The sequence below is a fragment of the Ceratosolen solmsi genome, unplaced genomic scaffold (assembly GCF_000503995.2).
Source record: "Ceratosolen solmsi marchali unplaced genomic scaffold, CerSol_1.0 scaffold63, whole genome shotgun sequence".
NCBI classification, from domain to species: domain Eukaryota; kingdom Metazoa; phylum Arthropoda; class Insecta; order Hymenoptera; family Agaonidae; genus Ceratosolen; species Ceratosolen solmsi.
The window spans coordinates 615508-631819 of NW_011948437.1; the positions used below are offsets into that span (position 1 = coordinate 615508).

Consider the following 16312-nt stretch of genomic DNA (forward strand, 5'->3'; position numbering starts at 1 on the left):
TTTGTCATCTCTTGTTTCACTTTAAGATATTATTTATTATTCTATGATAATTTCTGAATAAATATTAGCTGTCAAGATATTTATATAATCAATTCGATTGTTATTGTATATAAAATATTTTTATGACTTATTTAAATATTATTTAATATGAAAATTTTTTTAAAGCGACGTTTAACCGACTGCATGTAATGGTTAATTTCCTCAAAATTTTCATTAAGATCTTATATTTTTATGATCGATTATAAATTTCTAATAGAAATTGATACTATTAATCGATATTAATAACTATTAATAAATATATTCTTAAAGTGAAATCAGAAGTATTAAATCTGTTAACATTACTATAAGTGCGTTAATATAATTGGCATCGAAATGAAATGCGGAAACTCGTATGAAATACGAGTTAGTTATTTATAATTCAACGATCGTTAATATATAGTTTTATCATATTTAGTGTTATATTTGTTGAAAAACACACGGATACAAAATTGTTCTTGTTTAGTTTCATTAGTAATTTCATAGTTTAAAACTTAATTTCATTCATAAATGCATATATATATATATATATATATATATATATATATATATATAGCTAAAAACGACTATATTCCATCTTTACGTATTTTTAACTTTTTAGTGTACCTTAATGATGTTTATGTACAATAAACTTCAATTTTTAAGCTCTGTAATATTGTTTTATTTCAACAAAGTATGTACATTGTTTTTTTTAATTTATACGTTGTATCAATTTCTTTTTATTATTTGTACAAGAATTATATACAGGATTTATTTAATTAATCATTAAGTATTAATAGAGTAAAGTCACGAGGAAGACCATGAAATAATAAATTTGTAATTGTTTATCTCATTGTATTTATCTCTGTAATTTAAATATTTCGTTAAAAAAAATGCAATTATTTCATATAAATATAAAATAATTATAATAAATTTTAATAATTATTTAATGAATTAGATATAATAAGATTTATTTACACAGATATAAATTACGTGAATCTTGTTTAATAGGTAATTTTATATATACTAATTTTTATTTTCATAATTATAAAAATTTATATTATAGCCAATTATACGATATTAATTAAGTAAATCAATTAAAGAATTTTATGTAACACTTCGTTTCAAACGATTTAAAGTTGCATCTCTTCCTAAAATTTCCATCATTTCGGCAACACCCGGGCCTTCCTACAAGATTTTTATAACAGAGAATCTTTATTTATGTTAATTAAAATTATAATGCTTTGATTAAGTACCTTCAAACCGCTTAGAAGAGTTCTTAAAGTCTTCATTAAATCCGGGAATGGAACGTTATTGTTATTAGCAAATTCTTTTAGGTAAGTTTTCAAAGATTCTTTACAAAAATTATCATCATTCATATTTTCAAGTTTTTTACTGAGTATATCAACCATTTCTAAATATTTTAAATCTTTAGTATTTTCGTTTGTGGTTGGTTTCACCCACAAAAATTTTAAATCATGAGTTACTAAATCACTGAGTTTTGAAATTCTATCTCGAGCCCACATCAATGTTGTTATTATATGTGTTGGATCAAGTTGTAAGTTTTGACCATGTGATCTAATGGAATATGATGTTATAAATATTATTTATTATGCATATAATAATAATAATAATAATAACAATAATAATGACAATAATAATAATAATAATAATAATAATAATAATAATAAGTTACCTGTCTGGGAAAGCTTGCTTTACAAGTTTAATAATTCTTTCGACTAAGTATTTGTGATTTTTTTCATTATTTAAAAGATTTGAAATTTCTAGCTTATTAAACTCCAATAATCTATCTGCATCTAATTTACTAGAATTCATATTTATTTTATCAACATTAAACTATAAAAATAAAAAATAGATCTTCAATACAGTTTTAATTATTTATAAATAATTAAATGAAACAAATCATTTTAATGTTAGTTATGTATATTTTGTTGTTGTTAATATTTATCGAAAATAAGAATTGTTATTAATAAATATGCACCTGTTGTATTAAGTCTTGATAAGTGTAACAGTGAGAAAGACCTTTATCTCGAACAAAACCACCACCAGCAGCGGTAATATAATTGATTAAGGCTAGTGGAAATATACCATGTTTTCTGTAATGTTCCACCGTAATATCATTTTGTCTTTTTGACAACTTTGTCCCGTCCCCATTGAGTACCAATGGTAAATGACCAAATTGTGGAGGTGTCCATCCTAATGCTCTATAAGAAATTTATTTTACAATTAAATCAGCTATTAATACGATTAAATATTTATTTTCAAACTTAAATTGAATAGAGGAATTGAATTACTTATAAAGTAATAAATGTTTCGGAGTTGATATTTGCCATTCAATTCCCCGTAGGACATGAGAAATTTCCATAAAATGATCATCGATTACATTTGCAAAATGATAAGTTGGAAAGCCATCGCCCTTAAGGATAACAGGATCACCTTCATTTTTAGCAACATTGTAGGTAATATCTCCGTAGATTAAGTCTTTGAAAGGTTCTGGTGTAGGTGTGAGCTATAAAATATTAAAAGTATATCTTCCGTTGTAATTTACTTCGCTAATCTATATATAAATAAATTTATTGATTAAAAGTTTTTTTATTATTACAGAGTATCATAATAATACGTATGTAAAATTAGATTTATTATAAAGAATGCGCTATTACATTTAATTAAAATGTTTTTGTTTCGAGATGTAATTATTGTAGAGTAAACAGCTTATTCTTCGAAAACAACTACAGAGTTTTAACTTTCGTTAATAACGATCGTTTACATAAACATTATATTAATTTGTTGACATGAAATATAAACATATCTAGATATGTGCAATATTGATTAAAAATACTATTCAAATTTTTCAATTTTTAGATATATACGCGGCCGTATACTTTTTACATCATATAATGTTGACGTAAATTATTATAGCATCTATATATATATATATATATATATATATATATAATAGAATTGATGATAATACCAATTGATTGATAGATTGATTTAATTAATATAAATTATAATAACTATAAATCAATATTTTTATTTATATTTTAAGATGACAAGTTATTTAAAAATTACTAAAACTTAAATACATTATTATCATTATTTAAATACTTGTTAGCATTATTATCATTATTTGTCAATTGATAACCTCGATTGACACAAAAAAAAATTAGTTAATATGATGATGTAATATTTTAATAATGATATATTTTTAATATGAATTTAATTTCCGAGATAATTAGATAAATTTCGTTCTTTGATGAGAGCATGTCCGTTTTATTCTACTTTTAAAAATACATTTTGTTTTATCTAGATAGTATTTGTTATGAATATGTGCTTGACCTTAAACGTTTTTTTTTTTTTTTTTTTGTTATAATGAACGATGAAAAGCAAAATGAAAAAAATTATAAAACTACATTATCAATGATTTAAAATAAAAAGGCAGTAACAAATTTTTCTTACTAACGAATATCGTCATACGAATATCAACATATACCCTAACAACAATTTGTTGTTCCTTAAATTTTAAATATAATTTAAATTATTTTTCTTGATATTGTTGATTATTATTTAAGTAAATATATTTAATATTCTAATTTTTCTATACAAAGTCAGAAGTTGTTTTATAATATTTAATTTTAAGTATTAGTTTTTAATATTACAATTATTATTTATCTGTGAAAAATACTGTTGAGATATATATAGTTTTTTTTTATAATATGAAATAGAATTGCTTATCACACATAATAGGTAAATATTTTTAATACTGAAATAATGCAAATTAATCATCTAAGAAAACCAATAATAGAGACTAAATTATGAAAAAGTACTTTATCATTTTTTAATGATATATGACTCAACTACATTGATTTACAATAGTTGACTTATACGCAAATAAAAAACATTTTATAACATACCTTGAATCTAATGCAATACAGTTCTCCTCTTTTAAGTCTCTCTTTTACTTCTTCATCGGTAAAATATTGACAACGATTGTCGTACTTTGGAATCTGTCTCTCTTTTAACGCTGTTTTTCTCAACATGTCTAATCTACGTTCGGAACAAAAGCATCTATATGCTGCACCATTGTTTAATAAAATATTAGCATATTTTTTATAAATATCAATTCGTTTTGACTGAATATAAGGCCCATTAGGGCCACCTCTTATAGGATCTTCGTCTGGTATGATTCCAGCCCATATTAAATCATCGTGAATTTGTTCCATCGATCCAGGTATAATTCTAGTTTGATCCGTGTCTTCGATTCTCAAAATAAAGTAACCATTATGCGATCTTGCAAATAAATAATTGTAAAGTGCCGTTCTTAGTCCACCGACATGTAAAAGTCCTAAAATAAAAAGCAAAAAAAAATATATATATATATAAACACATATAATTAATAAACATAATTTTAAAAACTATAATAGATATCATAGATGACAAATAATCTTTGAACGAATGTTATGCAAATATTAATAAAATTATAATTGATTTGAGGAATAATTTGAAATATTAAGAATTTGAAAATTTATATGAATGGTCTTTAGGAGACTTGAAATGTTAATAGAAAAATATTTGTTAAGTAGTATATAAACACACCTGTTGGACTTGGAGCAAATCTCACACGAACTTGACTTTTTTTATAAAATCTTCTTTGAATCAGTTGAATATTCCATGTTTTTGTTAAGAAAATCCGGCGCATTCTTATGAGTTATATATTCTTGAAAAAAGCCAACGATAAGGAGACTAATTTTTCCTATTGTCACATGTAATAGCTTGAAAAGTCGTAACTTAGATAAATTTCTTGTTTTTGCCACTAGCAGCGCTGATTTCAAATATTTTTCAAAGATTAAAATATTATAATCCAAAACTGTAGAAAAATCCAAGCAAGGTTATGTTTAATGCGGTAGTCGTAAAGAAATATATCTCTCTTCACCGATCTTTCCATCTATTTCTCTTTTTATTTCTTTCAATAAAGCAGCACATAAAAAACTACAGTGTATTTGTATTATAAATATAATTGCTGTATCGTCAATAATATTGTCAATATTGTTTGAATATTTAGTAAAAAAAAATATTCACAAATAGATGTAAGTTATTGTTTGACTAACCAATCTAGACAGTAAATTATAGGATGGATGGTATTTGTGGAAATTTAGTTTGGGTAAAATCTAATTTCTCTCATCTAATTATTTATATTGCTATCAAAGAGCCGTATAATGAAATTCTTTAAAAAAAAAAGTTATTTACTGTAAATTATGATTTTCCTTTGAAGCATTAATTTTACCCCGTACGAATGAATTATTAGACTTAGGAATTTGCATACTAATATTTAATTTTGCACTTAGTTAAAGAATTGTAAGAGATATCACGTGAGAATAATATATTCGTGCCGGGCATTACATAGATATTTTATGAGAACAATGAAGGGACATTTAGCGAGTTATTTTTATATTCTATTCTTTGTTTTTAATGAAAATGTCATGTGGGTGCACAATAACTATATGATTTGCTAAAAAATTGAATTTTTTATATTCAATAAACGTAGAGCTCGCGGGCTAATGAAATTGACAAATCAGTGTATTTCATGTTGCGCATGCGACAAATTTTTTCCGCTTTCATTAGATTTTCCCGATAGTCTTATGTGATCTACACGAGTTCCATTTTTTTCCATTCATTCATTGCACTTTTGCTATACGTTATCTGGCTTTAGTTTCGTTTTCGTTAAAATTGTTATTTCTGTAGATTGCGTGTGGCGTGTTTGCCTGTTTGCCTGTTTGCGTGCGTGACTGTGCGTGCGTCATTATGATTTATAAAGGCACAGCCGCATTGGTGTGTTAAACTTAAATAAATTCGTCCATATTCGATGGATGCTGTCAAAACGTAACCTAATCTATACAGGTATTTCTTTATTAATGATATACATTATTGAAGGATGATTAATAATAAAACGCTCGCTAAAGCTTAAATGATATTTATTTTTAATAGCATAGTTTACACAAAATGGATTATAATCAGGGGGACAAAGGAAAGATACCTTCAAATAAAGAAATCATCGACGAGCTAACAAAGGATTTAGAAAAGTCTGCGAAACTAGAAGCGCAAGATGAAAAAAGTTCTCTCGATGTTTGTCCGGGAAATGATGAGTCAAATAAGTCAAATGAGGAATACAAATCCAATACAAAAAGTGATGATAATGCTAATGAGCAGGAGAAGGACGAATACTTCATTAATGAAATTGCTTTAAAAGATCGAGATTTAACCCTATCAGAAGATGAGAAACAGGTTAATAATGAGTTCCCTATGACAAAATTATTTATTTGGTATAAGGATGAATTTTTATTGCGTTAAATTATAAATAACAGATATTTATAAAATAAGAAATCATCGATAGAAAAATAATTAAGAATAATTTTATATTTTTATACTTAGCGATTGAAAAGTGATGCTGATAATTATAAAAATAAGGGTAATAACTTCTTTCGAGATGGAGATTATGTAAGTGCCGCATCGAGTTACACAGAAGGTCTACTAACTTGCCCTTTACAATTCACAAAAGATAGAGCAATTCTTTTTGCTAATCGGGCTGCATCGAAAGCTAAATTTATTGTACGTCTTGAATGATATACTTGAAAATTAATATTTTGAAAAATCAAAATTTCAGTTATTTCTTTGTATTTCAGGCAGATAAAAATTCAGCAATCACAGATTGTACGGAAGCTATTAAATTAGATTCAGATTATGTGAAAGCTTATATGAGAAGAGCTCAGCTGTATAAAGAAATAAATAAACTTGATGAGGCATTAGCCGACTATAAACAAATATTGACCTTCGACCCAATGCATAAGGAATCGATATTTGCTATTAAAGTAAGAATATATTTTTTGGTATTATTACACGCACTGTAAAAATGGTAACAAAAATTTATGGTTAACATATAATTTTTGTTAAATGACTTACTGAAAACAAAAGATTATTTATATTTTCTATATTTTTGTTTATACGATTATTGAATAATTTTACTTGTATTTTGAACAGACGCTCGAGACAATGATTAATGAAAGAAATGAAAAGTTAAAAGACGAAATGATAGATAAATTGAAAGATCTTGGCAATATGGTTTTAAGACCCTTTGGACTATCGACGAACAATTTTCAGATGCAAAAAGACGAATCGAGCGGTAGTTATTCTGTAAAATTTGTTAACAACTCTACGTAAGAGAAACTTTTTAATCAATCCTATAATGTATTATTAATTTCTTTATAATATATCTAAGCAAATGTACAATATGTAATTTTTTTTTATAAAAATTTAAGTTCATTTCTGTGTGATGTTAAAATTAATTATGTACAATTTTTTATATAAGCTACAATAAATTTCTAAAAAACACAGATTCATAAAATAGTGAAAATTTTGATTTATGTATTTTATAGACTTATTTGTTCTATATCATATGCTTTTAAATATTTAAAGAGGTAATTTTAATACTATGCAATGTGTATGTAAATGAAATTATTAATGCCTTATCGTGACAATTATTGTGATTGCCATCCACTACTGTATTACTTAAATAGATATTCTTAGAAAGTAATAGAATTTTTGTAATGATAATTACAATCTGTACTATACATATTATATTTGTAGATTATTATTTAGAAAAATATTAAGTTTTAATTAATTCTCCAAAGTTGTTATCCTCCACATTGTATAAAAATTTGTCAAAATTAAAAAATAATATTCTTATAAATTAAAGCTTTTACAGTATCTGTAATAAAAATCACTGTAGTAATTTTTCTCTTTGCTGTAAAAAACGTGGTAAACATTAGGAATATTTTTTATTTTTTTTTTATAATGAAATTTATGCATGGAATTTGAAAAAAAAAATCAGAAGTCCAGCATTTATGATATTTGAATCACTTTATTGTCACGCGCCATATCTGGCTTTGGGGCATTTTTTTTATCTGGTAATTGTATAATGGATGCAGTGTTTCGACAAAAGTACCCCTCCCATGCTTTCTACCTCGCAAATATGCAATAGTTTCACATTCATTTCGAAATTCGACAATTCTAATTGCATTCACTAACGATTACTTTTTCTGTTAATATATTAAACGCTTTCTGGATAGTAAACGAAAACGAATTCGAATGATTGTCCATATAAAAAATATTTTTCCCATGATGATTTATTTTTGCATAAATAATCGGTGGAAAAAATTGACATTAAACATTTTACGTTACGAATGAATTTTTCAAATTATTTTAAATTAAAATTTGCAAAATATATAAATTTAAATAGACTACATATATGTAAAATCGGTTTCTATTCCTTTTCGTTTACCAGATTTATATTACTTTTTCGTAGTTGTTGCAATTTCCGGTTCCACTCTAATAGTTTTTTTTTTTTTTTTTTTTTTTTTTTTTTTTTTTTATTTTGTTAAAAGTTAAATAGTATATAGGTACAAAGTCAGATATTAATTTTATTCATTCGTCATTAACATGTATTTATATATATTTTTTACGTGAAGTTTTGACGCGTGCCATTTTATATATTTTATCGTCATTTAATTCTAATCAACATAGCATCATTTATATCATTTTTCTTTTATTCGCCACCTAATATGGAGGCATGCCTATTTACATATTAAATATTATCGGCACCATAAAGGGCGAAAAAATTTGTTCCCCCGTTGAATTTCGAAAATTCTACATTTTCATAAACGATGTAACGGTCAATGCGTGCGAATGAATGTATTGGACACAATTTGTCACATCCTATGACAGTTATGAGAAGCCATGAAATGCTTCGCTAACTTGTCCTGCTTCACTTTATTTTAATCATTTTAATATCTATATATTTATATTTTTTAAATATATTGTAGATGCTTTGCAATTAGTTTTTAAATATTTTCAAGATGCAATTATAAACTATAATTGTGAAAATTTGTGATGTATCTAATGAATAAATTTATCTAAAAATTTATCTACATTCAACTCAAATTTATCCAAATTTACATAAAAATAATTGTTATTACAAAATATTGGACAAGTAAGTTAATTATTTGTTCTCTGAAAAATTCTCTGAAAATTTTTGAAATAAATTCCATCAAAAATTATTAGATAAATACGACAATTGCCAAGATAAAATTTTTCATTATAATTAATTTTAAAAAGATAAATAATTCTTTTTATAAATTTAGTGTACTTATTGTACGTTATTATTCGCATGTTATAACGTTTTTCATTCTTATGTGTATACAAGAAATATATTTCATTTCATTTCTTGTTCAATTATGATTTTCCTTTCGCTAGGATTTTCTTTCGATGAAAATGTCCATTAAAAGATCTTAATGTTTGAGTCTTCGTTCCGTTTTAACGAATTTTAAAAGTTAAACTATCTGATTCAGCTGCCCTTATCATAATGAAATATTAATAATTATAAATTATTATAATAACGTCAAAAAATTAGTTTTCTTTTCTGGAAAAGATAATTTTATTCAGAAGCCGCATGTCAATCGTTCGTTTGTTATATGTAGGATATTTCATATAATTCATTCGGTTATAGTTAAATTTTTAAATTGGCGCTTGATTCATTCTTTATAAAAATTAAATACATAATTATTTATAATTATGATTTTTATTATTAAAAAAGTAAAACTTTTTATATATTTAATTTTAATTCGTATAAACTAGAATACGTTGGTATTGACATAATTTTACAGATTTACTCTCATCCATTTCATTCATTGTTGCTTATTAAATTACACGCAAAAAATTATTTAAATTAGTTATAAGTGCAATAATTACTTAACTATTTCGTAATAAATAATTAAATATATAATCCACATATGTATATAATACATAATAGTTGTGAGCTTATAAAGATCGTTCAACTTCGATAAGCTCTACTCAAAACCAGCGTGAAAAAACAAACCAATTAATTATCGTAAATCTATTTTACGTAATTGTGCAGTACATACATATACATGTATATTTGTGTGTGTGTGTGTGTGTGTGTGTGTGTGTGTGCGTGCGCGCGCGCGTGTGCGTGTGTTTGTGTTTGTGTTTGTGTTTGCATCTGTTTGTTGCTGTGCATGTGTGTAGCGCAAAATAGTTTTCATTGAATGCAGAATTGGGAAATTTCTTTATTAGTCCTTGTTAGATTATTTGATATAAATTGCCTTATGTAATAGAGTCTCGTAGTAAATACATGTTTCTGCTTAGAGTATATTTTCTGTTTCTCTTTAATTGCGCGAATTATTTTTAGAACTTTTTATTTTTCATTTTAAGTGTATCTTTTTTATTACGTTATAATGTTAATTTTTTTTATAGTAACTATTAAAATTTAGCCTACACCTGCATTTCTCACGAGTAAAAAATCCTTTAGATACCGGGGTTTTTTTTTTTTTTTTTTATTTTTTAATCAATCCTAGGTAGCGAGTTGAGAGATATGGTCATCTATATAAGTATATAGTATATTTTTTAAACGAGTACGTCAACTTTTATTTAATTTTATTTTTCAATAATTTATTTAATTGGCGCTTGTAAAAAGTGTATACTTCATATTTGTTTATTTATTTATTTTGTTTTTGTTTTTGTTTTTATTATTTAGAAAAGATTGAGTTACTAAGCGTTATATTTTCATTTCATATCTTAACACTTTTATTATTTTACACTCTAAAAAATGTTATCAATTCAATGATTGCAGTTACTACAATAAATTTAATTTAAAGTTAATATAAAGTTAATAGAGTGTTAATTCTTGTAAAATATTGAATTACTACGTAATAATTATATTCATTGAAAAATGTCTTTTAAATTATAATTTGGCAACATTTTATATATTTTTAACTATAATTATAATTATATTATATTTAATTATAACTATATTTGTTAAATAAAAAAAATGATAAAAAAATTTACTTAAATTTTTATATTCAATAAAAGAATTTAGGATTTGTGTGTTATAAATTAGTATTTCATTTTTTAATAATTATACTAATCTTTTATTCTTTAATTAACTATGAATTTGCAATAATATGATAAGCGATAATTCAATAGAGAAAATGCCACTTTGTAATATGATTTTCAATTGCAATTTAAACAAATTTTAGAGCGTTTAATTACGAAAGCTATAAATTTACAAGCTATAAATTTCATGAAACTTTGGCATAAATTCGTTTATTACGTTGTTTATGAAGTAACTCGTATTTAATAAATATAAGATAATAATAATATTAACTTAATTAAATATTTATAGCGTTTAATTAATAATTAAATTTATTAATAATATTGATGAAACCTCTTACGATGCAGTTAAATATTTATATGCAATTGTTTGTATGAAATCGTACACTAAGATATACATATCTGAATAATTTATTTGAACGAGGTAGATAAACGTCTTCATCTAATCAATTATACCTGCTTATAAATCAAATTTAATTTATGCTGTAAAAATATAAATTTTTATAAAAAAAATTATTTATATAATTATTTTTCTCTCAGTATATGAAATCAATATACTCTTGCATATATTTATTTAATTACAATTTTATGTAAATTTCTTGATATAACGCCTTAAATTAATTAGGATATGTATGATTACAGCAGTATTTCTAATTAATATGAAACATTTCAACATAAATATGATCCGATATATAAGTAATGTTATTTTGCATACAAATAAAAATTAGTATTACAGTCTATAAAATAATACTTTTCTTGTAAATCATAAAAAAATAGATACTTGCCTATGTATATATGTATGTGTATATGCATGTATGTGTATATGTATATATATATATATATATATATATATATATATATATATATATATATATGAGATAAAAAAAAAATATTTTGAATTAAACAAAAGTATTTTGAATAATACTATGAATAGTAATGATAAGAACTATTAATCATTTTATTGTAATATTGATAGTGGTGATTACGATGATTGAAATGGTGAAATTATAGCTGGCGATGATAATACGATGATGATAATGATCGTGTCGATAGAGATGACAACGAAATCAAATAGATCTGTCAGATATGAGTGTGTTTGTTTGCAAAATTTATGAGTGAATGAAGGTACATTTATGATTATATCATGTATTTCGATTTTTCATTCAAGAATTTTGTTTAATTTTTGGAAGAAACATATATAAAAATAAAAATATAATTATTTTAAAACAAATTTTTGTTTTTTTAGACAATACAATAATTAGAATTCAAAATGGATAGATTTGCACATGGATAATTACAGTATTATTTAATAAGAAATTAATCAAGTTTTTAGTGCATTTCTTTTAACAGCGTGTACCTTATACATAACATTAAGCCGAAAATTATTTCTTTAATGACGTAAATGAATAAAGTACAATATACTTTATATAGCGCTTAGTATAAAATCAAACAATTGTGATTTTTTTATATAATATCACATCATTGTTTCATGTTTTCGTATTTTTACGTACATGTAATTTTTGTGTATTTTCTTTGTCTTATAATTCGTTACATGATACTATATTAGCGGAAGGCATATATTGTTTATCATTAAAATTTCAGTATTAATTATTTTTGAATCATTTACCGCATTTTCTTCTCCTATTATTATCTTTTTTTTTTTGAAAAGAAAACTTGACTCTTAGACCGATTTATTTAACATGCATTATGCATATTACTTCGAACCACGATTATCGTAAAAACAAAAATATACATTTAAATTAGATTAAAATTATTTAATTAGTAATATCCATTTAAAGGAATGCAAAACTACCTAATATAACCTAATATCCATAAAATAAATTACAAAGAAAGAAAAAAGTAAAATAAAAAGTGATCTCATAAGAGGCAATATTATAGGTTTATTTCAGTAAATTATAAGAGTTATTGGATTTTTATTTCCAATATAAAATGAAATAAGTATATAATTACTAAACCATTTTAGTCATAGTAGTAATAATAATAATAATAATAATAATAATAATAATAATAATATTAATAATAATAATAATATTAATAATATTAATAATAATAACGATGAGAATCACGATGATTGTAATAATGATGTTGATGATGATGATAATAACAACAACAGCAACAACAACAACAACAACGGCAACAACGACAATAATAATAATAATAATAATAATAATAATAATAATAATAATAATAGTAATAATAATAATGATTTGTTTAAACGATTAATACGTAGACAAATATTTTGCGATTTTTATCTCGATCATATAAATGATTTAATAAAATTATTAAAAAACATTGTTTTGTATTTTTAATAACCATAAATTACCAATTATATCATTAAAAATAATTTGTTTATACTACACGTATTTGTAAAAGACAAAATTAATGTAAAACTAAATAAATCATTTGAAATTTCGGATAAAATTGATATCTGGCAGCATAAGCAATTAATCGTGCATCCATCAAACTTGCAAAATTTATGTACAATTGAGATTATTTGTATATGTTTATGTATAATGCATGTATACCCGAAAAAAAAACAGTTTAACATACACGATGTTCAACTTTCAGTTAAACGGTATAGCTTTCTTATTTTAATAATTTTTTATCTTCATTTGCCCAATAATTGCTCGTATATTCGTCTACGTAAATTCTTACGTTTTACATTTTTTCCTCTAATAATTTGAAAGCCCTCGCATTGCGTTAATTAAATTTTTGTATTTATTTTTTATCTTATATTCACTTTTATATACAAATATTGTAGCGTCTTAATTTGCTTGGTGTATATAACATGTTGTAGTAATTTTTTTTTTATGAAATATTCTTCGCATATTCTTTTTTTCGTTTCATCTTAGTCGTCTATTAATTTGTTAAATAGTTCTCGGCACAATTTTTTTTAAGTTTATACACACGTTTCCATTCTTTCTCTCTCTTTCTCTCTCTCTCTCTCTCTCTCTCTCTCTCTGTCTCTCTATATATATATATATATATATATATATATATATATATATATATATATATATATATATCTGTTTATCTATCTATCTCCATATTACTCTCTTTTGCTCTTTGCGTTTGTATACGTAGTTGCGCAAACAGATGTGTGTGTTCATCCGAGAGCTTAACCAAGGGTAAAGAAGCAGCTCGTGAGAAAGTTACTTCATTGTCTTCGTTGATATTATCGTCGTTTCATTTTTTGTTCCTTTATAGTTTTAGTTTTTCTTTTAATTCTTTATATATCACCAAAAAAAAATTAATTTATTTTGAGCTTCAATTTTTTTGACCATCTATTTCACTCTCCTCTTTGTTTGACACATTATATAAAGTTTATGTGGATGAAGCAGTGCTGTTGATATTCAATATTTCGACGTTTGCGATCCTTTCACTGCAACAGTACATCATAAAATAAAGGTACGTGTAAGTTATTATAATTTTTATCCATTAAAAAATGTATTATATTTATATTTACATTATTCGAGTACTTAAAGCCAACAAAACATTTAATAAATAAGAAAAAAAAAATAGACGAATGATACATTAATGACTTACCTATTATTAATTATTAATAATTTATATCTGTACATACATCAAAGTACATATATCTTTATATTAAATTAATTTAATATAATTAACTATTAATGAGCAACATCTGGATGTGATTTTCTAAATTTTTTCAAAACTAAAGTTTTTAATCATAATTTTACATGTACTGTTTACTTCATATTAGTAAATTAAATTAATGCATTTATAATGCTATAAGAAATGTTTATAGAATTTTTTTTACAATGTAATCTTTATAATACATATACGTACAGTTTTATTAGAAATTAAAAAAATCTTAATAAAAAAATTAGTTGCTTATTGTGAAGCTAATGATACTAGTGATACATTAAAAATGTAAATAGTTTTTGGTTAAACAAATTTCCAGTTGTGCCCAAAACTAATAATTAAATAATATAAAGTACATGTACTAACAAGAATATAAACACCATTAATACATTGTACAAAATACTTTTATAGATTGAAACTTCATGCATAGATAAAATTGTAGCTATTTTCTATTAATACATTTATAAGAACCTAATATACATGTACGCGTAGGTATATATACACTCACACAAATATATATTCAAAAACAAACTACATGATTAAAAAAATATATATATATCTATATTTTAAGTACCTAAAGTCAATTTTCATTATAAAAATATCATAGAAAATAGATCTTGAAATATTTATGACTATCTATAAAGAATTGATTGAACTTTGCAGCAAACGTAAACTAATTATTAAATTAATATTAATTCATATAATACTTTTTAACATAATAATCAAATACTTGAGTTAAAGAAAATAGATTTTAATTTTTAATTTTTAGCTTTAATCCCCGGGGCCAGGAGGAGAAATATATTTAAGTGAATTAAGAAATGAATAAATAAATAAAAAATAATAGAATAAAGTAAATTTAAATGAACTTTGCATAAATAAATAAAAGGCTTTAAAATCTGTATATTTTTAATGAGATGTTTTAATTGAATTTCAATGATTTCTTAAATTTATTCATATACCAGAGTATGCGTACATTGGTATAATTAATTTAAATTTACACAACTTATTGCAAATGGAGTATAATAGTAGTCAAAAAGAAAGATCTGTAGTTTTATGCACTAATAATAAAGATTAAATTGAATTTTAATGCTTTATTAATGCACTAGTATTTCATTTTGGAATGGTTAAATTTTGTTATGATTTGAAAAGAACAATAAAATATATATTATCAATTAGAGATTTCTATTAAATGAAAAGAAATTCAATCAATCAAGCATTATAAGTATAACTATAACTATAACCAACAGTTCTGTTCATCTATAATATTAAATTAAAACATTATTTCATATTATTTCTATTTAAATATTTGCTCTTAGATTTGATTTATTTTTTTAAATGATCTTGCAAAGCAATTGAAATGTAATAATGATAGCATAATAATATTACAAAACTCAGACACATATTAATATTATTATGAAATGATCCACAGTATTGCTAATAATAATAATATTATAAAATGCTTATACATCTATATTATAATAGTAATATTATGACGTAATTGTTGGGTGGAAAAAAAAAAAGTTTAAAACTTTTGATTAGACATTTTGCAATGCAGATACTTAGCTTCAATTAAAGTTTGAGATTGCTTAATTGAAGTGGATTTATATAGGTAATTTAGAATATCGAAAACATTAAAATAAAACTATCTACGAACGATGCCATGAAACTCGGTGCATACCTAATAAAA

General features: G+C 23.6%; 2 protein-coding genes across 2 annotated transcripts; one reads left to right on the forward strand and one right to left on the reverse strand.

The window, feature by feature from the left end:
• Positions 1–1085: 1085 nt before the first annotated feature.
• On the reverse strand, positions 1086–5068 carry GluRS-m (putative glutamate--tRNA ligase, mitochondrial). Its single transcript, XM_011503303.1, has 7 exons — positions 4633–5068; positions 3951–4381; positions 2331–2545; positions 2018–2240; positions 1712–1872; positions 1272–1593; positions 1086–1203 (listed from the first exon to the last, which is right to left on the reverse strand). The coding sequence occupies exons 1-7, from the start codon at positions 4733–4735 to the stop codon at positions 1123–1125; spliced, it is 1536 nt and encodes a 511-aa protein (XP_011501605.1). The 5' UTR covers positions 4736–5068; the 3' UTR covers positions 1086–1122.
• Positions 5069–5966: 898 nt separating this feature from the next.
• Ttc1 (Tetratricopeptide repeat domain 1) lies at positions 5967–7319 on the forward strand. Its single transcript, XM_011503304.1, has 4 exons — positions 5967–6318; positions 6466–6642; positions 6717–6902; positions 7072–7319. The coding sequence occupies exons 1-4, from the start codon at positions 6037–6039 to the stop codon at positions 7249–7251; spliced, it is 825 nt and encodes a 274-aa protein (XP_011501606.1). The 5' UTR covers positions 5967–6036; the 3' UTR covers positions 7252–7319.
• Positions 7320–16312: the final 8993 nt, after the last annotated feature.

Excerpts from the sequence above, each read along its gene's own strand:
- GluRS-m (XM_011503303.1), bottom strand. The coding sequence starts at position 4,735 with ATGCGCCGGATTTTCTTAACAAAAACATGGAATATTCAACTGATTCAA. Across the intron at positions 2,241-2,330 it reads AAACATTTATTACTTTATAA|AGCATTAGGATGGACACCTC; the intron begins GTAATTCAATTC and ends AATTTCTTATAG. Across the intron at positions 1,873-2,017 it reads ATCAAGACTTAATACAACAG|TTTAATGTTGATAAAATAAA; the intron begins GTGCATATTTAT and ends TTATTTTTATAG.
- Ttc1 (XM_011503304.1), top strand. The coding sequence starts at position 6,037 with ATGGATTATAATCAGGGGGACAAAGGAAAGATACCTTCAAATAAAGAA. Across the intron at positions 6,319-6,465 it reads TATCAGAAGATGAGAAACAG|CGATTGAAAAGTGATGCTGA; the intron begins GTTAATAATGAG and ends TTTTATACTTAG. Across the intron at positions 6,643-6,716 it reads CATCGAAAGCTAAATTTATT|GCAGATAAAAATTCAGCAAT; the intron begins GTACGTCTTGAA and ends TTTGTATTTCAG.